Here is a 24,461-nt window from a genome sequence, read left to right as displayed (position 1 = left end):
AGAAGACCCAAGAACACCCTTGAATTTACTGACATGAAATTTTGTCAGTGGTGTCCTTTGTAAAAACAGTTTCGGGGTAAATGTGTGATAGGAGCAGAAGCCCAATTGCAGTTGGTTACAGATTAAGTAGGAGATGAGGAAATAAAGACAGAGAATCTAGACAGCATTTCCAGCTTCCATTTAATTCTTTTCTATCCTTTGACAGCCAATTTTCTTAAAAAAAAAAAAAAAAAAGAAGAAGAAGGAGGAGGAGGAGGAGGAGGAGGAAGAATGGATGGTTTTCAGAGCATAAACAGAGATAGAAGGAATACTTCTTCCACTCTAACATTATAAAAAGCAGGTACAGGCAACAAAATATCTGTAATCTTAGTAGTAAAGAAGCTAAAGAAGTTTCCAAATTAGAGTTATTTTCTCTGCAAAATAAAGAAGGAAATCAGCAGAGAGCAAAGAGGCTGGAGATTTGAGAAGAGCAAGGAAATCTGAAGATAATATAGAGAACAAGATGATGAGTTAATTAAAGAAAAAGGTAGGACTGGTGAGCAATGCTGAGGACTGACTGACATTACCATCATAATTTTATAAGGCCACCAATCTGTTCCACATGTGGCTTTTTTCAGTAGACTACAGTGACACAAAGACAGAAGTTTTACCAGACTGATTTACCAGACTGATTGACAAAAAATGGGACAAAAGATTTATGACATTGACTAAAGAGTTAGTTAATGGACCATGGAATCAAAGCTAAAAAGGGAGGAAAGTAAAGATGAAAGAACAGGAAGAAATCAGAAGAATCTAATGGAGATACTGATAAGCCTAAGAACTGGTATGCTTTAAGAATAAGCATATGAGGGGCGCCTGGGTGGCTCAGTGGGTTAAAGCCTCTGCCTTCAGCTCAGGTCAGGATCTCAGGGTCCTGGGATGGGCCCGAGTCAGGCTCTCTGCTCAGCAGGGAGCCTGCTTCCCCCTCTCTCTCTGCCTGCCTCTCTGCCTACTTGTGATTTCTGTCTGTCAAATAAATAAATAAATAAGTCTTTAAAAAAAAAAAAACAAAAATAAGCATATGAATAAGCTGAAATCTATCAAGCTGTAGTGAGAAGGTTATCCGGCATTATGATTTTAGAAGGTGAACATTTCAGTGGTATGACAATGCACAAACTACAGTCCCAAAGAGAGTATACAGGTAGACTAGAAGTAATGATGATAAGGTCCAGCAACTATGATGCAGGAATATTGATAGGGTCCACATGGTTGCTGAAGATAAAGATAATGAAGATAATAGCAGGAGTTGGGAGATTTATGCCTAATGACAGTATCTAACATGAAGGGAGAAATAATTAGAAGATTGGTAAATACAGCATCAAGGAAAGGAAGGGTTTAGACATAAGGACTGCTAAGAAAAATTACCCTAGTAGTTCACATTGAATTCTGCTTCAAATAAATTTGATTTATAAATGGATGTATTAATTTAACTGAAACCCCTTTATTTCATAATTGAATAAATCTAGGACCCACAAAGGGAATGCAACATGCATAGAAATTATATGTAGGAACGTGTTTCTGCTAGAACATGCATATTTAACTAAATAGAACAGATGGTGGAGGGTTGGTTAGCCTAGAAAAGATGAGAACATCTTCATCAATTATTCTACATTAATTTGGTGTTAATAAGACAGAGGGGCGCCTGGGTGGGTCAGTCGGTTAAGTGTCCAATTCTTGGTTTCAATTCAGGTCATGATCTCAGGATTGGGAGGTCTCAGTGTTGAGTTTGGAGATTCTCTCCCTCTGCCCCTCCCCTCAAATGTGCACACTCTCTCACTCTCTCCCTTTCTCAAATAAATACATTTTTTTTTTAAAGGACTACTGGGGGGATACGTGGCTGGTAGAACATGCGACCCTTGATCTCAGGATTATAAGTTTGAGCCCCACACTGCACACTGAGTGTAGGGTTTACTTCAAAATAAAATCTTAAGGGGCGCCTGGGTGGCTCAGTGGGTTAAAGCCTCTGCCTTCGTCTCAGGTCATGATCTCAGGGTCCTGGGATCGAGCCCCGCATCAGGCTCTCTGCTCAGCGGGGAGCCAGCTTCCCTCTCACTCTCTGCCTGCCTCTCTGCCTACTTGTGATCTCTGTCTGTCAAATAAATAAATAAACTCAAAAAAGAGAAAGACTATTTAGCAACAACTAGGTTAAAACTAAGTATCTGCCTAAATAAAGTTGAATACATAAATTCTTAGACTACTTTGCATCTACGTATGTTCTCCACATAAATTACCATTCTTTATCAGAAAGGGAATATCTTGTAACTTCCTCAATTTGGAAAGCTATAAGGAGCTTACATGGTAAACACGCCAATGTAAGCACAATGAGAAAAGTCAATTTGCTACAAAACCTAAGCCCTAAAGGCAGTCTCAGAGATTTTCTCACTAGACCCACCACAGCCTCTGCCTGTGACACTGCACGTAGCACAAAGCACAGAACCTGGAGCTTCTATGGTTCGTGACAGGTTCAACAAAAGAGTCTTCTTTATTGTTGGTTACATGGAAACTCAGTCAGTCAAGTAAAATTCCTTCAAAATAGGTAGGCTTTTTATTGAGGAAAAATATGCTCCCCAGGGTAAAAAGACAACTGATTATCTGATATCCCCTATTTTAGAATTCGCATATTTTTACAGTTAAGATTCCTCACTGAGACCTCACAGGAAATAATTTTCTTTGGGAAGTATTTTTATTTGTAGAATAAAAATTAAGTATCCTCTATGTATCAGGCATTATTCTAGGTAGTAGAGATAAAACTGTTAATTTAAAAAGATAAAGAGTGCTTGGTGGCTCAGTCAGCTGAGTGTCTAATTCTTGATTTCAGCTCAGGTTGTGATCTCGGGGGGCCATGGGATCGAACCCCGGGTCAGGCTCCACACTGGCCGTGGATTCTGTGTGGGATTTTCTCTCTCTCTCCCTCTGCCAGCACCCTGTTTGCTCGCTCCCTCTCTCTCTCTCTCTCTCAAAAAAAAAAAAAGATAAAAATTTCTGACTTCTTGGAGCTTACATTAAAGTGGGTATAGGCAGACATTAAACAAGACAATGAGTATATCAAATATACAGTATGTTAGAACATGATAAACACAATAAAGAAAATAAACAAGGGGACAGAAATGTGAGGATTTTCCATGCAAATTTGATATTTAAAATATTGAATATATTGATGAAAAAGCTATTCTAATATATTAAGGCAAATATGTTTAATCGAACCTCTATCAAAATCCAGCAAGACTTCTTATAGGTAGAAACAAACTTTTATTCTAAATTTTACATGAAAAAGCATTAGATAGCTAAAACAATTTTGAAATAGAAGAATAAAGTGTAAGGAATCACTCTAACCAATGCTAAGATTTAAGGATGGTCTCATAGACCAATAGAACCCACACAAATATGCCCAATTTATTTTTTACATAAAGTGTAAAAGCGATTCAATGGAGAAAGTACAGACCTTTCAATTAACTGTACAGGAGCAAGGGAACATCCACAGGTAAGACAAGACACAAACAGACGAACTTTGAACTATACTATACCATATGTGAAAATTAATTCAAAAGCCATCATGGACTTAAATGTAAAACTACAAAACTTGGAAAGATGATGCAGGAAGATCTTAGGCTCACCTCTTCTCATGGATATACCTGGATAACATCAACATCAGTGTAAAAAGTCCAGGAAATGACCAAAAGCCTGGCAAAATAGACTCTCCCCAGCTAAATGTAAAGGAGAGCCACATGGAAGATGGTAGAAAGGGAGGAGACACAGACAGCTGGTCTAAGTGCAGGCCCCACCTACCAACAAAAGCTTCTCAGGGGGCAACACAGAGAGACCACCCTGAAATTCAGTGCTACTGGATCTCTGGTCTGAATCAACTCAAGCCCAAGGTGGCCCCAGAGTGGCCCACTAACAACACAGGGACCAAACCCTGCTCACGATAGGAAAAGAGAGCCGTTACAGATGACCAGATTGAAGGTAAATGTGGCTCAACCACAACAGTAAGGTGCACACAACACATGTAGGAGGAGACAGCCCTGAAGCACCAGGTTCTGGTGAACAACAGACACAGCACTGCAGGGCACTACAGGACCTCTTCTTGACTACTTACAAGATGACTACTTACAAGAGCAAGAGATGTAACTGACAAAATGAGGAGATAGAAGAATAAGTCCCAAATCAAAGAAGATGACAAAATCACAGCAAGAGACCTAAGCAAAACAGAGGTAAGTAATGTGCCTGATAGAAAATTTAAAGTAATGGCCACAAAGATACTCATTGCATTTGAGAAAAGAGTGAAGGACCTCAGTGTGACCCAAAATAGATAGAAAACATAACAAAGAACCAGTTAGAGATGAAAAACTCTGTAAGTGATATTAAAAATACCCTAGAGGGAATAACAGTAGACTATAAAAAGCGAAGACTGGACAAGTAACCTGGAGAACAGAGTAATAGAAAGCAATCAAACTGAACGAGAGAAAAAGGAATAATAAAAATTACAACAGACTAAGGGAACTCAGCAACACCATCAAGCACAATAACTCACATTATAGTGATTCCAGAAGAGAGAAGAAAGGAGACCAAAAAAAAAAAAAAAAGTATTTGAAGAAATAACAGCTGAGAACTTCCTGATCTGCAATATAATTTAACATAAAATAATTCTAATCAAAACTATGTATAAATAAGGTCAATGTTCAAAACTTGCAATGTACTTGATTACAACTTGAATAAGTTCAAAACTTGGTATCTCCATTTGCCCCTCCAGATCATCCTCTGTACCCCAAAATGTAGGATTATTATGAACTATATCAGAAGGTTCCCTTGCTCTCTTCTGTCCAGTTGGATTCAGCCAACAGGTAGCACCAACAAAAGGTCCGAGAAAGAAAAGAGGATAACAGAGAAATTAGGGGGCAATTTATTTTCCTGAGGTGGTTCCTAGAGGGTCAAGTTAGGCTGGCTGCATCCCACTACCACAAGTTATGCCAATTATCAGGTCACCTTCTACATAAACAGCCCCTCTAACTCCCAAGTTCCAAGAATCAGTTCCTCCCCTCACCCTTTCAGGGTTAGTAACAGCACCGACTTGCTATTAAGCAGAAGGTACTATACGTATGTTGCCATTTCAGTATACCCCACCCATATCCCTTTATTAAAATGTCATAATTTGCCTGTTCTGTTTGCTGCCAGGACCCTAATATGTGGAATATAATTAAATGTATTTTTCTCTTTACTTGCCTACTCTAAAGAACAGAAAATCCTTTCTATTCATAGAAAATATTATGTAATCAAAACCAAATTCTCCCTATATGTAATCCTGATCAAAGTCTTCAATATCCAAACAGAAAATCAGTAAATCCAGGGGAGGGGCGCCTGGGTGGCTCAGTGTTAAGTGTCTGCCTTAGGCTCAGGTTATGATCCCAGGGTTCTGGGATCTAGCCCCATATTGGCTCCCTGCTCAGCAGGAAGTCTGCTTCTCCCTCTCCCACTCCCCCTGCTTATATTCCCTTTTTCACCCTCTCTCTCTGTCAAATAAATACATCAATCAATCAATCAATCAATTCAGGGTGGAGGAATGCAATTCAAATAATCCAACCTGCCAAAGACTTTCCCCTCCATTTACTTACAAGTCTTAAAATAGACTTCAGAGTCAGAACTTGTCTTGAATGCCTGCTCTAATATTCACTTAATGTCCTACAGCAAAGTATTTAACTGTTCTGTTCAGTGTTTTATTCCAGGCACCTAGTATAGTGTTGATACATAGCAGGTACTTCATAAATATTTGTGGAATAAATGGACAAATGAACATACCTCTCAAATATCTCCAACAAACCTACCCTGTCTACATAAAAGAATAATGTACCAATATCTGTACTTCTCAATCTTTCCTCAGCATTCTTAAATAAACCTATGATAGCAGTACATGACATTAATAATACATTTAAAAGACTTTCTGTACAAGATTTAAAACAAAAACAAAACAAAACCTATAGCTTTTAACTGGTAGTTTAACAATACCATTTTTTTACATATGTGATATTTTATGAAACACTTGCAAAAACATTCTGTCATGTATTCTAAACCTCAACAAATTCTACAAGAGGTCTTTCAATAGTCCCAATAAACTAGTTTAAGTAAAAAATAATAATAATAATAATTTTAAATGTCTTTTAAAAATATGAAGCCCACTATTTTTTAAGGTTATATACCTTAAATTCTCTAATAATTTATAAATTATTGCAGAAGATATGATAAAAATGTTTAACAAATCCAAGTTAAAATTCAGCTCTGAATTTGTTCAGGAAAATAACTGGTCTGTTCTTTTGCTTCTTTCTTAAAGATGTTTGTGAGAACAAGCAACAAAGCTGCTAATGTCCTATTCAATCTTATAAAAATCTCTCAATTTTTAATATCAAATCTCTTATGAAATATTACCCTCATACTTTGAAAAGACACTAGGTGGCATTAGAAACATGTTCCTCTTACAAAAAAGAAGAAACTAAGACTGCAAAAGACAGCAATTCTCAAATTGACAGTGAATGATCTAAACTCCTATAAATCTTACTAAGTTGAATACTTCACTATTTTGCTCTTTCACATATAAATTTTTCATGCTCTCCTACGTTCCTTTTTGTTCTCTGTACTCTTTTGCATGATTTAACCCACAGCTTCTAAATCCCTATCTATAGCTCTAAAACTGATCTCCTTTAGGTGTTTATTTCTAACTCTTAAAAGGTTATCTAACAAGTGGATATCCACATTCAAAAGAATAAAACTGCACCCCTCTATTTCACACCATATACAAAAACTAATTCAAAATGGATCTGTGAAGTAAATATCAAGATAAAAACCATAAAACTCTTAGGAGAAAGCATAGGAGTATTATTTTCATGACCCAGGATCTGGCAATGTATTCTTAAGATGGGAGACCAAAAGCACGAGTAAAAAAAGAAAAAAATAAATTAGACTTCACCAAAATTTTTAAATTTTATACATCAAAATATACTATTAAGAAAGTGAAAAGAAAATACAGAATGGGAAGAAATATTTGCAAATCAACATCTGATAAGGATCTAGTATCCAGAATATATAAAGAACTCTTACAATTCAACAACAAAATTTTTAAACAGGCAGAGTACTTGAACAGACATTTCTCCTAAAAATACAGGTAAATGGTTAAAAAAGCACATTAAAAAAAGATGCTCAACATCATTAGTCATCAGGGAAATGCAGATCAAATGAGATACCACTTCATATCCACCAAGATAGTATAATAAAAGATAACAATTTTGGGGGCGCCTGGGTGGCTCAGTGGGTTAAGCCGCTGCCTTCGGCTCAGGTCATGATCTCAGAGTCCTGGGATCGAGTCCCGCATCCGGCTCTCTGCTCAGCAGGGAACCTGCTTCCCTCTCTCTCTATCTCTCTCTCTGCCTGCCTCTCTGTCTACTTGTGATCTCCCTCTGTCAAATAAATAATAAATAAAATATTTTTTTAAAAAAAGATAACAATTTTTTAAAATGGAAAATAAGTGTTGGCAACTGTGTAGAGAAACTGGAATCCTTGCACATTGCTGGTGATGATGTAAAATGGTATAGCAACAATATCCCAATTTCTTAACAAGTTAAAGATAGAATTATCATACGACCCCTCAATTTCCACCCCCTAGATTTAAACCCCAAAGAATTGAAAACAGGTACTCAAACATGTATACATACATACATGTTCACAGCAGCATTATTCACAACAGCTAAAAGGCAGAAACATTCCAAATGTCCATCAACAGATGAATGGATAAACAGTGTTAAATACATACAATGGGGGACACCTGGGTGGCTCAGTAGGCTAAGCATCTGCCTTCAGCTCAGGTCTTGATCCCAGAGTCCTAGGATCTGGCTGCCATCAAGCTCCCTGCTAGGTGGGGAGCCAGCTTCTCCCTCTCCTCATTTGTGCTATCTCTGTCACTATCTCCATCTCACTCTCTCAAAGGAATTAATAAAATCTTTCAAATAAATAAAATAAATAAATGGGTATCTATACCATATGACCGATCATCAATATGCTAAGAATTAGACTCATTAATTTCCTCTCCAAGCTTGTTCCTTTTCCTACACCCAATTTCAATTAAAGGTACCACAATCTAATCCTCAGTTATAAATGAATTCATTCTTATTTCCTGATTCTATCTAATCCAGCAGTTTCCCATGAGTATAACCTGTATTATAAATAACTGCTTCTATTACTATTTAAGGTACCTAAAGGCATGCAAATAAAGAATAACATTTAGTTCATACTTATGACAAATCTGGCACTATGTTATTTTACATGGATTGTCTCACTTTATCCTAACAACTCTATGAGAAAGCCCTATAATTATCTTGATTTTAAAGATGAGAACACAGATGATTAAAGTTCAGTGACTTCCCTAGGTTTATATGATTACTAAGTGGCAGGATAAGAACATGGAGTATAGGCCTACAGCTTTAGCTAGTATTTACGTCCTTTGTAAAGTAGAAAGCATTCATAATCATTTCATTCAAATATATTTTCTTGAGTAGGAGTAAAAAAAGTAGAATTAATGGGTAAGCCCATAGGAGTTATTCGCAAGTATTACTTATCATGATTTCTGGATTTGTATCTCCAAAGGAGGTAGGGATATTTTTTGAAAATCCAAACAACAAAACCAATTATCTCTTTAATGGTTTAACAATGTTACATGATGCTCTCCCATTTCACCTTATTGTAAATGCACTTCATTTTTTCTCTATCCCATTAAAAATTAATATTCAACAGCAAAAATTTTTTTTATAGTCAGATTTTTTTCCATCTTATGACTTGTGCTACTTTTTGTACTCTAAGAAATATTTACCTCACCCAAAATCAGACTTTCTCTTGTGTTTTCTTATACATGTTTTATTATCTTATCCATTTCAAGTTAATTTTTGTATATAACATGAGGCAAAGGTCAAAGTTCTTTTTTTTTCCCCATGTAAACCGCTCCAGCAACATTTGTTGAAAAGGCTGTATTTTTCCTACTTAATTACTTTGGCACATTTACCTATTTCTGGACTTTATATTCTGTTCCAGGGATCTACATGTCTATCCTTATATTGATATCACACTGTCTGGCTAACTGTACTTTTATAGAAAGTCATAAAATTGGGTGAAGTGATTCCTCTAAATTTTTTTTTTTTTTTTAGATTTATTTATTTGAGAGAGACGGTGAGAGAGAGAGAGAGAGAGAGAGAGAGAAAGAGCATGAGCAGGGGGAAAAGAGGGAGAGGGAGAAGTAGGATCCCCACCAAGCCAGGAGCCTGATGTGGGGCTCGATCCCAGAAACCCAAGATCATGACCCAAGCCAAAGGCAGATGCCCAACCAACTGAGCTACCCAGGTGCCCTGAAGTTATTCCTCTAAGTCTCGTCTTCTTTTTCAATATTTTAGTTATTCTAGGCTCTTTGCATTTCAATATAAATTTGAAATCATCTTGTCACTTTCTGAAAAAGACTGGGTTTTTATTTTAATAGGATTGCACTGAATCTATAAATCAATAGGGAGAATTTACATCTTGATATCAAGTCTTCTAATCCATTAACATACTATATCACTTTATTCATTTAAGTCTTCTTTAATTTTTCTCAGTAATTTTTTTTTAAGATTTTATTTATTTATTTGACAGAGAGAGAGATCACAAGTAGGCAGAGAGGCAGCCAGGGGGGAGGGGGAAGTAGGCTCCCCACCGAGCGGAGAGCCTGATGGGGGGCCCAATCCCAGGACCCTGAGACCATGACCTGAGCCAAAGACAGAGGCTTAACCCACTGAGCCACCCAGGCGCCCCTCAGTAATGTTTTATAGTTAAAATGTACTGGTCTTACAAAGGAGTTCTTAAGTTGATATTTACTTGTTACATATTTTTAAGCTATTGTAAATAGTAGTGCTTTTTAAAATTTCAATTTCTTTCATTGCTGGTATGGAGAAATACAATGGACTTTTGCTTTTTTCTATATATAAATTTTTGTATACAACACGGATAAGAAAATGAAAACGTGAGCCACAAACAGGGAGAAAATATTTAAAAGCATATTATCTGATATACAACTAGCATCAGAATAAACAAAGAACTCTTAAGACTCAGTAATAAGACAAACAGCTTAAAATTTTTTAACTGACAAAAGATTTGAACAGATACCTCATCACAGAAGATATATGAATGGCAAATCAACACACACACACACACAAATAATTTGACCTTAAGAGCCATCAGAGATACAAATTAAAATCACAATTAAATACCCCTACACACCCATTAGGATGGCTACGATTAAATTAATAATACGTAATACTGACAATGATGTGAAGCAAATGTTAGTGGAAATGCAAAAATGCCACTTTAGCAAACAGTTTGGCAGTTTCTTATAAAGATTAACATACACTTACCATATATCCCAGCAATCTCATTTCCAGGTATTTATCAAGAAGAAATGAAAGCATAAGCCCACACAAATACCTGCACACAAACTTTCATAGGAGCTTTCTCAGTAACAAGCAAAAACTAGAAAGAATCCAAATGATCATCAGCTAATGAATGGACAAAGTCTGATTATACCCATGGCAAAGGAATGCTTTCAGCAATTTAAAAAAAAAAAAAAAAGAACTGCTGATACTGAAAACAATGTGAGTGAATCTCAAAACCATTATACTAAGTAAAAGAACTCGAGACACAAAAGATTACATTCTATATGATCCCATTTACAGGAGATTTTGCAAAAGGCAAAAATCACAATGATAGAGAACAGATCAGTGGTAGCCAAGGGCTGGGGCTGGGGAAGGAAACAGACTGCAAACAAGAGAAGGGAATATTTTGGGGTGACAGATATTTCAATACCCTGATTTTCTACACCATATCATGTTTTGGTGATAGTGACACAATTATATACATCTGGGAAAGTTCATCAAATTGTACACTTAAAATGGGTGAACTTTATCCTGAGGTAAATGATACCTCAATACAACTGATTACAATACAGATACAGAGATCTTCAAGTCTCACAGCAGAAAATGCAAAGCTACAGCTACAGAATGGCATGACTAAAAGGGGAAGTTGCTGAGTTTAGAATCTCTCTGTCACATAAAAGTGGGTAAAACAAAAATTTGTGGGTATTGCTCTTTGAAGTTATTATATGATAATTGAAGAATAATCATGTCCATCAAAAGATGAATGGATAAAAGAGATGTAGTGTATAGATACAATGGAATATTACTCAGCCATCAAAAAGAATGAAATCTTGCCGTATGCAACAATGTGGATGGAATTAGAGGGTGTTATGCTAAGCAAAATAAGTCAATCAGAGAAAGACAAATACCATATGATTTTACTCACATGTGGAATTTAAGAAACAAAACAGATGAGCATGGGGAAGGGAAGGAAAAATAAAATAAGATGAAAACAGAGAGGGAGACAAACCGTAAGAGACTCTTTACAGGAAACAAACTGAGGGATGCTGGAGGGGAGGTTGGGGGAGTGTAAGTGGGATGGACACTAAGGAGGGCACTTGATGTAATGAGCACTGGGTGTTATATGCAACTGATCAATCACTAAATTCTACCCTTGAAACTAATAATACACTATATGTTAATTAAATTTACATTAAAAATTTTTTTAATCACAAAGATCTAAAAATGAATAAAGCTTAAGCATATTTCAAATGCTTAAGATAAAAAGAATGTTATGAGAAGGTTCTAAGTAGTATCATGGATTTTTAATTCCTTTAAAAGTGTAGCCCATATATGCCCACCTCAAGAAAGTTCTGAGCTATTATTAAATTAAAAATACAATAATAGTTGTGCCTAGGTGGTTCAGTCATTTGGGCATTTGACTTTTTTTTAAGATTTTATTTATTTATTTGAGAGAGAACCACAGAGGGAGAAGGAGAAGCAGAGAGAGCTGAGCAGGGCACTGATGTGGGACTCGATCCCAGGACTCTGAGATCATGACCCAATCCAAAGGCACACGTCTAACCAACTGAACCACCCAGGTGCCCCAAGGGCATCAGACTCTTGGTTCCAGCTTGAGTCATGACTGAGCCTCTGCATTGGGCTCCATGCTCAGCACCAAGTCTGTTTGAGATTCTCTCCCTCTCCTGCTGTCCTTCCCCTCCCCTCTCTCTCTCTCTCTCTCAAATAAATAAATCTTAAAATAATTTTTTAAAATATAATAATAATGAAAACTTTAAATAATCAAAGTCATTAAACACCCACTAGAATGACTTTAATTTTTTTAAAAATAACAATCTTAGTGAAGATGTAGAGAAACAGGAACTCTCATACATTGCTGGTGGGAATACAAAATGATTTTCAATGCAGCCATTGTGGAAAACAGGTTAGTGGTGCCTCAAAAAGTTAAACACAGAATTACCATGATTCAGCAATTCCACTCCTAGTTATATATCCAAAAGAATTTAAACCGAGAACTCAACTACAAGGTAGATAAACCTCAAAAACATTATGCTAAATGAAACAGACCACAAATTACATGATTCCCTTTATATGAACTATCCAGATTAGGTAATCCATAGAGACAGAATGCAGATTGGTAGGTGCCAAGGATGGGATGAAGGTGGAATGGACAGTGACTGCTTAATGGTTAGAGGTTTTTCTCTTAGGGTATATAATGTCTTCAAACTTAACTCCAAAGTTCAATCTGGTGTTGAGCTCTAGTTCTTTAAATCTTACTTTTTTCTCTTAAATCTCATTTGCTGGTTCTTCTTGAGCCATCATTTCTGTTTTGGAGGTTCTGACTGAATGTATTCAACATGGAAAATGTGCCATCAGCATATGTGATAAGCATTCCTTCTATGTGTTTATTAAAGAAGTTGATGAAAATGATTATTAAGGGGCGCCTGGGTGGCTCAGTGGGTTAAAGCCTCTGCCTTCGGCTCAGGTCATGATCTCAGGGTCCTGGGATGGAGCCCCACATCGGGCTCTCTGCATGGCAGGGAGCCTGCTTCCCTTCCTCTCTCTCTGCCTGCCTCTTCACCTACTTGTGATCTCTGCCTGTCAAATAAATAAATAAAATCTTTAAAAAATAATAATAATGCATTCCCTGCTAATAATAATAATCCTTCCTTTTTTCTTTGTATGCCCTCTTCCTTCCTTTAAAAACCTTTTTCTTGCTTAACTCCTTGGAGCTCCCTTCTACTTGCTAGATGGGATGTTGTCTGATTCATAAATCATTTAATAAAGCTAATTAGATCTTCAAATTTAGTCAGGTTGATTTTTGTTTTGTTTTTAACACTGTAAAGGCATCATTCCTATAAAGGCAATGTCTGCCAACAAAGTAAAAAAAGAATCTCAGGGGCGCCTGGGTGGCTCAGTGGGTTAAAGCCTCTGCCTTCGGCTCAGGTCATGATCCCAGGGGCCTGGGATCGAGCCCCGGGTCGGGCTCTCTGCTCAGCGGGTAGCCTGCTTCCTCCTCTCTCTCTCTTTGCTTGCCTCTCTGCCTACTTGTGATCTCTGTCAAATAAATAAATAAAATCTTAAAAAAAAGTTTAAAAAAAAATCTCAAAAGCAAAAATAAGCAAAATAAGTCAATCAGAGAAAGACAAATACTGTATGAGTACTGTACATGTGGAGAATCAGTCAAACCCTACCAGTTAAAAGATTCTTGGGATTCACAGTCCTCCTCCTAAAATGCCAATATTCAGTACTATTCACTGCTTAGGTCACCTTTTATACTGAGACATACATTACTTGAATCCAACATTCTGATTTCCAAGAAAAAGCATCCAAGCCTAATCCTTCCAACTGCAATCTCTGTGTCTAGTTTCTCATTACCTATTTGTTAATCTCAATGAAAACTCATCCACTCAATAATTATTAATTATTATACATTATAATAACCATTATAGGATGGTTAAACATTGGTGCTGCATAAATATTAGCCAAATGAAAAAACTGGAAGACAAAGCTAAAAGAAGGTTACTCAGTTAAAGGTATTGTAGTAGCACTGTGTGGTAACAGATGGGAGCTGCGCTTAAGGTGAACACAGCACAACATACAGACTTGTGGAATCACTATGTTATACACCTGAAACTAACATAACATTGTGTGTCAACTATACTTCAATTAAAAAAAAAAAAAAACTAAAGAAAGAATAGACGTGATCAATTTGTCTTTGAAATAAGACTTTAGAGTGAAAAACGGCCTGGAAAGGAAGAAGACTGAATACGGTGTTCACATAAAAAGGACGCTACAATGATCTCAGCAAAAAGACTGTAATTATGGCTTAGAATGGGCTACAACTATGGTGAAAAAAATGTAGACACCTGGAGATGTTGCGCACTAATACTTTCTGGGTGACTGGGTGGGGAGGGGAGGAAGGATAGAGGAGGAGTCAAAGAGTTCCAGGTGTCGGGGCACCTGGGTGACTCAGTGGGCTAAAGCCTCTGCCTTCAGCTTGGGTCATGATCTCGGGGTCCTGGGATCGAGCCCTGCATCAGGCTCTCTGCTCGGCAGGGAGCCTGCTTCCTCCTTTCTCCCTCTCTGCTTGCCTCTCTGCCTACTTGTGATCTCTGTCTGTCAAATAAATTTTAAACATCTTTAAAAAAGAAAAAAAAGAGTTCCAGGTCTCTGGCTTTCAGCTACTGGGTGGATAATAGTGCTAATTAACAAGGCAGGGAACAGCCAAGGAAGAACTGGTTTAGGGGAACATAAAGGCAGAATAAGCAAATGAAGTCTTGGGGCACCTGGGCGGCTCAGTTGGTTAAGCGTCTGCCTTGGGCTCAAGTCATGATCCTGGGATCCTGGGATGGAGCCCCAAGTCGGGCTCTCTGCTCAGTGGGGAAACTGCCTCTCCCTCTCCCCCTCCCTCTGTCTGTGCACTGACTCACACTCTCTCTCTCTCTCAAATAGATAAAAAAGATTTTTTAAAAACAAAGTTAACAAGTGTAAAAAGCTAAAACAGATGGAGTCTTAGACATGATGATATAGTTCAGTGGATTCATGTCAGAAATAACAAGAGACAAAAAAAAAATAATGAGACAAAGATCAAAGTTTTAGATATTACTTAACATATTCATGAGAAAGCAAAGCAGAAATTAAGTTTATTTGAAAGATGTGGAAAAAAAAAGGCTCAAATAAGTCTAGTCTTTACTCAAATTTAGACAGCTAAGTATCAGATACATCCTGGTCTTCCAAGTTCTAATCCAAAGGTGTTTCTCCCGTGCCACTTTTAACACTAGATTTTCAACTGCATATGAATTGCATATGAGTTTTTTTTAAAGACAAAGTTATCTCGGACAAGATGTCATCTAAGTTTTTTCCCACCTGGGAGCATACAATATAATGACTGTATAATCCTTTTTATAAGAACATGCACCGGAAGCCACTAATTAGAATCATGGTTTCTATATATATGGGGGAAATAGGTCTTCAGAGAAATCCTCTCACCAGATACTAAGAAATGAGGGATAAGTCTAAAAATCTCTCATAAACACCTACCACTTGGATGGCCTCAAAATGAAAATATTTACAGGGGGCCTGTATAGTGTAGTTGGTTAAGTGCTGACTCTTGGTTTGGATGCAGGTCCTGATCTCAGGGTCATTAGATGGAGTCCTGTATGAGGCTCCATTGTCAGCACCATGGGGCTTCTTAAGATACTCTCTCCCTTTCCCTCTGTACCCCCTTTTAAAAAATAAATAAATAGGGGTGCCTGGGTGGTTCAATCGGTTAAGCAACTGACTCTTGCTTTCAGCTCAAGCGATGATCTCTCAGCAGTGAGATGGAGCCCCATGTCAGGCTCCACCTCAGCATGGAGTCTGCTTTGGATTCTCTCTCCCTCTCCTTCGCTTCCCACCCCGCACTACTCATGCCCACCCCTCATGCACACAGGCTCTCAAATGAATAAATAAAATAAAATAAAATAAAATAAATAAGATCTTTAAAAAAAAAAGAAAGAAAGAAAGAAAGAAAGAAAAAATATTTGCTACATTAAGCTTTTGGTTATCCATTCTCCAGATTCTGGTCAAGTCTAACCTCCAGCAAACTTATCTCCCTAATAATTACACCCAAGAATAATTATTCTTGTCCCCTTTTAGTTATGTTTTAAGTCATAATCGACAGTTCATTAAATGTTAAAATTAGTTGTTACATATGACTCCTGTTGACCCAGAAATTCCTTGGAGGCTGGGTCTATGTAGCAATAAGTCTATTAAGAATGAAGATACAAAAAACAAAAAAAAAAAACAAAGAGAGAGAGAGAGAGAATACATGGTAGGAGAGATTCTTCAGGTATGTCACAGCCAGAAGCTGGGATGGCAGCACCCAGGTATATTCCAGTGTGGGGATAACTCAAAGCAGGAAAATATATTCAATACTAACCAGCAAATGTGCCACATAAAAAATCCCTGGAAAGGAGAATGGAAAGGGAGGAACTAGCCTAAAGTTACCATAGATAAGTGAAAAGCTCAGGAAAGAAAGGCACAGGAGAAAACAAAAGGCAGAAACTTGGGAGTAGAAAACTAAATACAAGTCTAAAGAAATAATTCTTTTGCAAATCCATATACAAAATAGATAAATAAATAGATAAATAAATCAACTTTTTAAATGGGCAAAAAACAGGAAGACATTTCTTCAAGAAAGTTTGCAAACAGCCAATAATCACATTAAAAGATACTCAATGTCATTAGTCATTAGGAAAATGTGAGTCAAAACCACAAGATACCACTTCAGACCCAGTATGATTGCTAAAATCAAAGACAGACAATAGTAAATATTAGTGAGGATGTAAAGAAATCAAAACCCTCAGACACTGCTGGTAGGAATGTAAAATGGCACAGCCACTTTGGAAAACAGTCTGGTGACTCCTCAAAATGTTAAACACAGAGTTACCATACAACCCAACAATCCTACTCCTAAGTATATACCCAAGAAAAATGAAAACATGTCCACAGAAGAATCTTTAAACAAATGTTCATAGACGCATTATTCATCACCGTCAAAAGGTAGCAACAACCCAAATATCCATCAGCTGACAGACAAAATGTGGTATACCCATACAATGGAATATTATTTTATTCAATGATAAAAAGGAAGGAAGTACTTTCATGCTACAGTGTAGACAGACCTGAAAAACATCATGCTAACTGAAAGAAGCCAGTCACAAAATGCCACATATTCTATGAGTCAACTTATATGAAATGTACAGAATACGCAAATGCACAGAGGCAGAAAGGAGATTAATGGTTACATAGGGCTGGAGGGATGGGAGGATAAAGAGTGACAGCAAAAAGGTATAGGGATCCTTTCTGAAGTGATAAAAATGTTCTAAAACTGACTGTACTGGGGCACCTGGATAGTTCAGTCATTAAATGTCTGTCTTCAGCTCAGGTCATGATCCCAGAGTCCTGGGATTGAGCCCAACATCAGGCTCCTTGCTCGACGGGAAGCCTGCTTCTCCCCCTCCCACTCCCCCTGCTTGTGTTCCCTCTCTCATTATCTTTCTCCCTCTATCAAGTAAATAAACAAACAAATAAAATCCTTAAAATTGACTATAGTGACAGCTCCATATATCTGTGAATATACTAAAAATCATTTAATAGTACAGTAACTGGGTAAATTGTGTCTTACATAAATTATACCTCAATAAACTTTTAAAAAGAAAAAGGAATTCAAGAATATTCTACTTTGGTTGGCCTATGCTAGGACTCCAGCAACCTCAGTCCAGGAATTCCCTCTGAAACAACATCTTAAAAATAAAACATTCAGCTTTATTTTAGTGGCAATTAATTCTCAAAAGGGTGCATGTTAGAACTAGTTATAATGTTTTAAAGAAAATACAGATCCCTAGGACCACTCCAGTCCCATTGGATCAAAATCTCTATGATGCAGGGAGCCTGGCTGGCTCATTTAGTAGAATGTAACTCTTGATCTCAGGGGTTGTGAATTTGAGCCCCAGTATGGGTGTAGAGATTACTTTTTTTTTTAAGGTTTTATTTATTTGAGAGAGAAAGAGAGAGCACGAACAGGGGGAGGGGCAGAGGGAGAAGCAGACTCCCCGACACAGGACTCAACCCCAGAACTCTGGGATCATGACCTGAACCAAATGCAGATGCTTAACTGATTGAGTCACCCAGGAGCCCCAAGAGATTACTTTAAAATCTAAATTAATCAATCTCTATGATAGGGTACATAGATCTATATATATATTTTTATATTCCAGAGGTTAAAAGGAAGAAGATGTGGGGTTTTAATGGACATGCTGAGAACAAGTAAGGAGATCTGAATATAAAAAATCCCATAAAAATATAAATATAAGACTTTAGAGTGAAAAGTAAGATACTATTATTAAATTGATCTTAAATTTCTTGGATGTGATAATATACTATGGTTAAGAGATTGTCCTTGGTCTTACAAAAAATAATTAAGGGTGAAGTATCATAAGAGGAAAAAAAATACATATATACACACAGATAAAGCAAATGTGGCAAAATGTGAGTTACAACCAAATTGACCCATTTAAGTAAATTTATGTGGATATTCACTGTATTTGAAATTTTCAACATAAAAGGTTAAAGAGTGGGAAAATTCCTGATTCTTCCTGTGGCCTAAGAGTCACAAACTTCAGATCATAAGGAAATCTTCTGACCCAAAAATTAACTTCCCACCTGCTATAAAGAAGACTCTTTTACCTATCCCCACTTCCCAGAATGGACAAATGGACAAAGCTTTCTTATCTATACATGCCAACCCAAAAGATTTATAATCCTAAAGAATAGATGAGATTATATTTTAATGGGAACAAGCTTCTATTACTGTACCCTGAAAATTACTTGTGTGCCTTGTCCTTTAGGAAGAATGTGAGATAAGCAGGAAGTCAAAGGGCACCTTCAATAGAAAGGCAGAGGTATTGAGGATAAAAGTGTAGAAGATGCAATTACAGGCAGAAAACAACCTGCCAAGACTACACAGCTTAACCTTTGTTAGATTCTGTCTATCATACAAATCCTAAAAGGCTCGTTCTTGCATCCAGTATATACCGAACTGCCCACTATCTTATCCTCATATACTAAATATGTGTATCACAGAATTATACACAGAAGCAACATAACTTCACAAGGTTGAGAATCCTATCTATTACAAAGCTCTTTCCCATAGAGCGCCCGGGTGGCTCAGTCAGTTAAGCATCTGCCTTCGGCTCAGGTCATGATCCCAGGGTCCTGGGATCAAGCCCTGCATCAGGCTCACTGTGCAAGGAGCCTACTTCTTCTTCTCCTTCCCCTCTTGTGCTCTCTCGCTATCTCGGTCTCTCTCAAATAAATAAATAAAATCTTAAAAAAAAAAAAAAAAAAAAGAAGAAAGCTCTTTCCCAGAAAATGTATTCGTTCAATCAACCACACTAAGTCTTTTTCTTAACTCTCCATACCTAATCAGTACAGTAACCGCATGAGAGCAATCAGAATATATTCAATTAAATCCATTCTTTTTCTATACTTTACTTTGAAAAATTAAACTATCAAAATCCTAAAAAGAAAAATAATAAATGTGGCCATGGCAATCAAGAATTTGTTCACAGAGCAAGGGACAGTCTTTACCAACACTTACCAAGCCAGCAGTAAGAGAAGGAGCAGATTGTCCAAGGGACTGGTTCCTCATTCGAACCAGGTTTGATGCTTCTCCTGAAGACTGCCAAGTCACCTGTCCCACACTGCTATGTACACTGCTGGACAAGGGGAGCAGCTGCTTACCTTCAAACACAAAGTTTGGAAAATATACTTGTAATTATTTATTAATGAATGAATGAAAATATACAATGATATCAAGTGGATAAAAGTACAGTGATCCAAAATAGGGGCGCCTGGGTGGCTCAGTGGGTTAAAGCCTCTGCCTTCGGCTCAGGTCATGATCCCAGGGTCCTGGGATAGAGCCCTACATCGGGCTCTCTGCACAGCAGGGAGCCTGCTTCCTCCTCTCTCTCTGCCTGCCTCTCTGCCTACTTGTGATCTCTGTCTGTCAAATAAATAAATAAATAATCTTAAAAAAAAAAAAAAGGTACAGTGATCCAAAATAAAATGAAGTTCTGCCATATTCATTTTAGAATCTGTAGCCATTTAAAAAATTCCAGCTGTCTTGGTGGAAAGGAGAATTGTAAATAGAGTACTGAAATTGAATTAACTATTTTAAATTCTCTGTAATATCCATCACCATGCCAGCACCCAACCTAGCAGGCTTTTTCCAGTCCCTTCCACGCAACTTAAGTTTCTCACCAACTCAATGCAACATGAGTGGAGTTGGCAGTTTCTCCTAGATAAGTTTGGCCCTCAGGTTTTCAGAAGATGAACAAGGAATCTATAATGCTCTGGCCAGACTTCATGTGTTCAGTCCAGGTTGACTGACTGCCTTAATCCCAAAGACTACAAGAGAGTCACTTACAAAAGACAGAGTACCTAGAATTGCAATGACTTTCTAATTGAGGTGCAAGTCCTATTTTAATCTCTTCCTTCGTAATGTTCCTCAACACTGCTGCTAGTGATTTTACCAAAACAAACGTGATATCATTCCCTGCCCTAAAAACACTTCTTATAACTCCCTACTGTTCAAAATTAGCCAAACGTTAAAAAAGAAAAAACTAAAGAGATCCTCCTCCATAAATCCAGATTATCTTCCTGGCGTCATCTCCTTCAACTCTTCCATACCCCTTTGCTCACTCAATTTCAATATTATGCCCTGCATTTTCACCTGGATTTATCTTGATCACCCAATTCACTTGAAAACCTTTTCCTCGGGGCGTCTGGGTGGCTCAGTGGGTTAAAGCCTCTGCCTTTGGCTCGGGTCATGATCCCAGAGTCCTGGGATCCAGCCCCGTCGGGCTCTCTGCTCAGGAGGGAGCCTGCTTCCTCCTCTCTCTCTGCCTGCCTCTCTGCCTACTTGTGATCTCTGTCTGTCAAATAAATAAAATCTTTAAAAAAAAAAAAAAAGAAAGAAAGAAAATCTTTTCCTCTTCCTGGCAAAATCCTATTCAACATGGAAATACCCACTGTAATAAAGGTGTGAGCAAAAGGAGTTTTTAGTTTTGTTTTTGGTACAACATTCCCTTTTATTGCAAACAAAATGTGATGCAAATTATTTGGAGGGCAATTTAGCAAAACTGACTAAAATTTTAATTTGAATATGTTCGGACCCAGCATTCCACCTGTAGTAATGTAGTATAATGAAAAAACAAATCAGAATGCTCACCTAGCAATGCTCACCAGAATAAAACTAAAAATAACATAAACGTTTATTACAATTTAAAGAAATTACAGTATCTCTACAAAATCACATACTGAACCCATTAAAAATAATGAGGCATCTCAAAATGTAGTCAAGAGAAAAGTGTTTAACATTTCCTGTTGAGTAAAGAAAGCTGAAAGGAAGTGTATGGCATATGATATCAATTTTTTTTTTTAAGATTTTATTTATTTATTTGACAGACAGAGATCACAAGTAGGCAGAGAGGCAGGCAGAGAGAGAGAGAGAGGGGGAGAAGCAGGCTTCCCGCTGAGCAGAGAGCTCGATGCGGGGCTTGATCCCAGGACCCTGGGATCAGACCTGAGCCGAAGGCAGAGGCTTTAACCCACTGAGCCACCCAGACGCCCCTCAATTTTTATTTTAAAGAAAATGTTTGTGTATATTTACATAAATTCTTAAATGTATATTTAAAAATAATGGAGTATATATAAAAAGTATACATATATAAAGGGTATATATAAAGTATATATAAAGGTTGGAGGAAGGGAGACAGAAGTAAACATTAAGAACTTTTTTTTTAAGATTTTATTTAATTATTTGTCAGAGAGAGAGAGAGAGAGAGCGCGCTCACACAAGCAGGCAGAGCGGCAGGCAGAGGCAGAGAGAGAAGCAGGCTCCCTGCCTAGCAAGGAGCTAGACACAGGACTCGATCCCAGGACCCTGGGATCATGACCCGAGCTGAAGGCAGCAGCTTAACCAACTAAGCCACCCAGGCGCCCCTAAGAAGAACTTTTCACTTTAACATATTGTGGTCTTTGAACTCAAATTTTTTATTACTGGCATATTTACTTTTTTTAATCAGAAAAATGCAATGCTTTTTAAAAATCTAGTTATCTTCCAAGTCTGTGTGTAAATGTATGCTTTACCAGAAAGTCTTCCCACAAAACCCTCTACAAAGAATAGTTCCCTACTCAAAACTTCCATTAAGACCAGAGTAGAGACAGCCTGTCCGCTTTCCTTCTACAAATGTTGCTAAGTTCTCCAAATCATCTGCCTATCCTCATCTATATATGCTAAAGGAAAGCTAGCTCCTTGACTTACCCTATACACATAAACAAAGGCTAGTATCATATTTCTATCTCCCTTCAAAATAAGGGCTTGCTGGGGAAAGAGATTTATGCACCTGCAAAAGAAACCCATTTGGACATATACTAGTCTGGCCTTGAAATGTACGAAGGATTGCCAAGAATTTGAGGAAAACAAACAACATAAAACAGAAGCAACAATATGAACAAATGGAGAAACTAGCCCTTTAGTAGAGAAATAATTCAGAAAAAAAAACTTAAAACTTCTAATTATTCTCACAATGATTCAAGAGGTTAATATGTAAAATATTCCTTATTAAATATTGCTGAATGAGCACACGTTTTTATCTTTTGTCACCCAGGACAGTAAGTGAAAATAAAGAAGTAAAATAAACAAAGGCTATAATGAGGGAGGGGGAAGTAACTGAGGAGATGAATAAAATTTGGAGAAAACCTAAAACAGACAGATGAATCGTAACCAATGGAACTGGGCAAAGAAAGACACAAGGTGGGGCACCTGGGTGGCTCAGTGGGTTAAAGCCTCTGCCTTCGGCTCAGGTCATGATCCCAGGGTCCTGGGATTGAGCCCCACATCGGGCTCTCTGCTCAGCAGGGAGCCTGCTTCCTCCTTTCTCTCTCTTTGCCTGCCTCTCTGCCTACTTGTGATCTCTGTCTGTCAAATAAATAAATAAAACCTTAAAAAAAAAAAAAAAAAAGGAAAGAAAGAAAGACACAAGGTAAAATAAGCATAGAGGAGGCTGCAGTTAAATGGCAGTTAAATGAGATAGTAGGCTACCCTACAAAATCTCAGATAAGTTCAGTACTCAGAAATGCAAGCTACCAAAGAGGACATAAAATTAAGATGTAAGGCTGAACTCAGATTAACTGAAAATATATAAAGAATCAAACACAACCACATTCCCACATTGTACCACCCAGTAGCCAATAGCCAATTACTTCAAAGGATAGAAGGAATATGGCATCTCAGAGCAAAGCAATGGATTCTGGTTATTAGGTGCTCAAAAGAGTTGATTCAGAAACAAAACTTTAAAAAAATTTTAATACAAAAATCAAAATTCTATTTACTCAGATAGTATTTATAAGGTTATTACCTTATAATACCTCTTTAAAAGAAGAACAGAATACTATGAAAGCAAAAAATGGCTCTATGTGATTAAGTGCCTGGCAAAATAACAATTTCAATCAAAGAGTGAAAAGATAAAGCCAAGGGAATACTCCTGAAAAGGGACAAAAATAAGAAATTTAAAACTGGAAAGGAATACAGGAGGATTTTATTTTCTTCTCTACTATCCTTTTAGCTGAGGCCAGTGGATTCTTTGTGTACTGATTGCTTAAAATTATGTCACATTTTAATTGTTTCCTATTTGGACGATGACTTCCTTGTATCATTTCTTCCCCTTGAATTTTTTAAAGACTTTTCTATGGGGAAGGTGGGGAGGCACTGTAGGCTTTGGAATAGATTTTGAAAATAGGAAAAAGAAAATCAAAAAAAGCAAAGGATCTGAGGTCCACAGAATAAGAAGACAGCAAAAGTCAAATTCGAAAAGAAAAACCAGTGATAGTCGTCAACTATGAAATATCTAGCAGGTTGAGGCTACCATTCAGATATGTCATGAGGAAATAGTAAAGAGAGGAAGATGGCCTTATCCATAAGTGTTCTATACAAGACTACCACCAGAGAAGAAGGTGTCAAGATGCCAAGTCAGTTGATAAACCCTTAAATATAAGTGATATATACTTGAATGTGTGGACAACACAGTTGTACATTTCTTAAAAAACAAAATTAGATACTCACCTGACAGCGAACTGGCCAGGCTTCCTCTCCGCAACTTACAGTCATCCTGACTAAGTTGTCGTTGGAGTTTAGCTTTTCCGGTGGATGAAAATATGTCAGGATTACTGAGCTTCCTAAAAAGCAGGGGACTAAGTCCAGCTATCACATCCTTTAAAGAAAAAAAAAGGTAAAATATAAGTCTGTAATGTCTTTTCTTTTCTTTTTTTTTTCTAAAGATTTTATTTATTTATTTGACAGAGAGATCACAAGCAGGCAGAGAGGCAGAGAGAGAGGAGGAAGCAGGCTCCCCTAGAGAGCAGAGAGCCCGATGCGGGGCT

General features: G+C 37.3%; 1 protein-coding gene across 5 annotated transcripts in view; it reads right to left on the bottom strand.

The window, feature by feature from the left end:
* Positions 1 to 24,461, bottom strand: part of LOC111143196 (microtubule associated serine/threonine kinase 2) — a 211,087-nt gene that overhangs the window by 153,274 nt on the left and 33,352 nt on the right. For all 5 annotated transcript variants that reach the window (XM_022496734.1, XM_022496735.1, XM_022496738.1 and 2 more), the window contains exons 2-3: positions 24,145 to 24,292; positions 19,618 to 19,760 (exon numbers count right to left, since the gene is read on the bottom strand). In XM_022496734.1, coding sequence (XP_022352442.1) covers positions 19,618 to 19,760; positions 24,145 to 24,292 — 291 coding nt within the window. The remainder of the gene's footprint in view (positions 1 to 19,617; positions 19,761 to 24,144; positions 24,293 to 24,461) is intronic.

This window comes from Enhydra lutris, unplaced genomic scaffold (assembly GCF_002288905.1).
Source record: "Enhydra lutris kenyoni isolate GAN:26980312 unplaced genomic scaffold, ASM228890v2 scaffoldscaffold9, whole genome shotgun sequence".
Classification (NCBI taxonomy): Eukaryota; Metazoa; Chordata; class Mammalia; order Carnivora; family Mustelidae; genus Enhydra; species Enhydra lutris.
The sequence above is the reverse complement of the archived record's forward strand: the minus strand, read 5'-3'. Positions and strand labels throughout refer to the sequence as shown.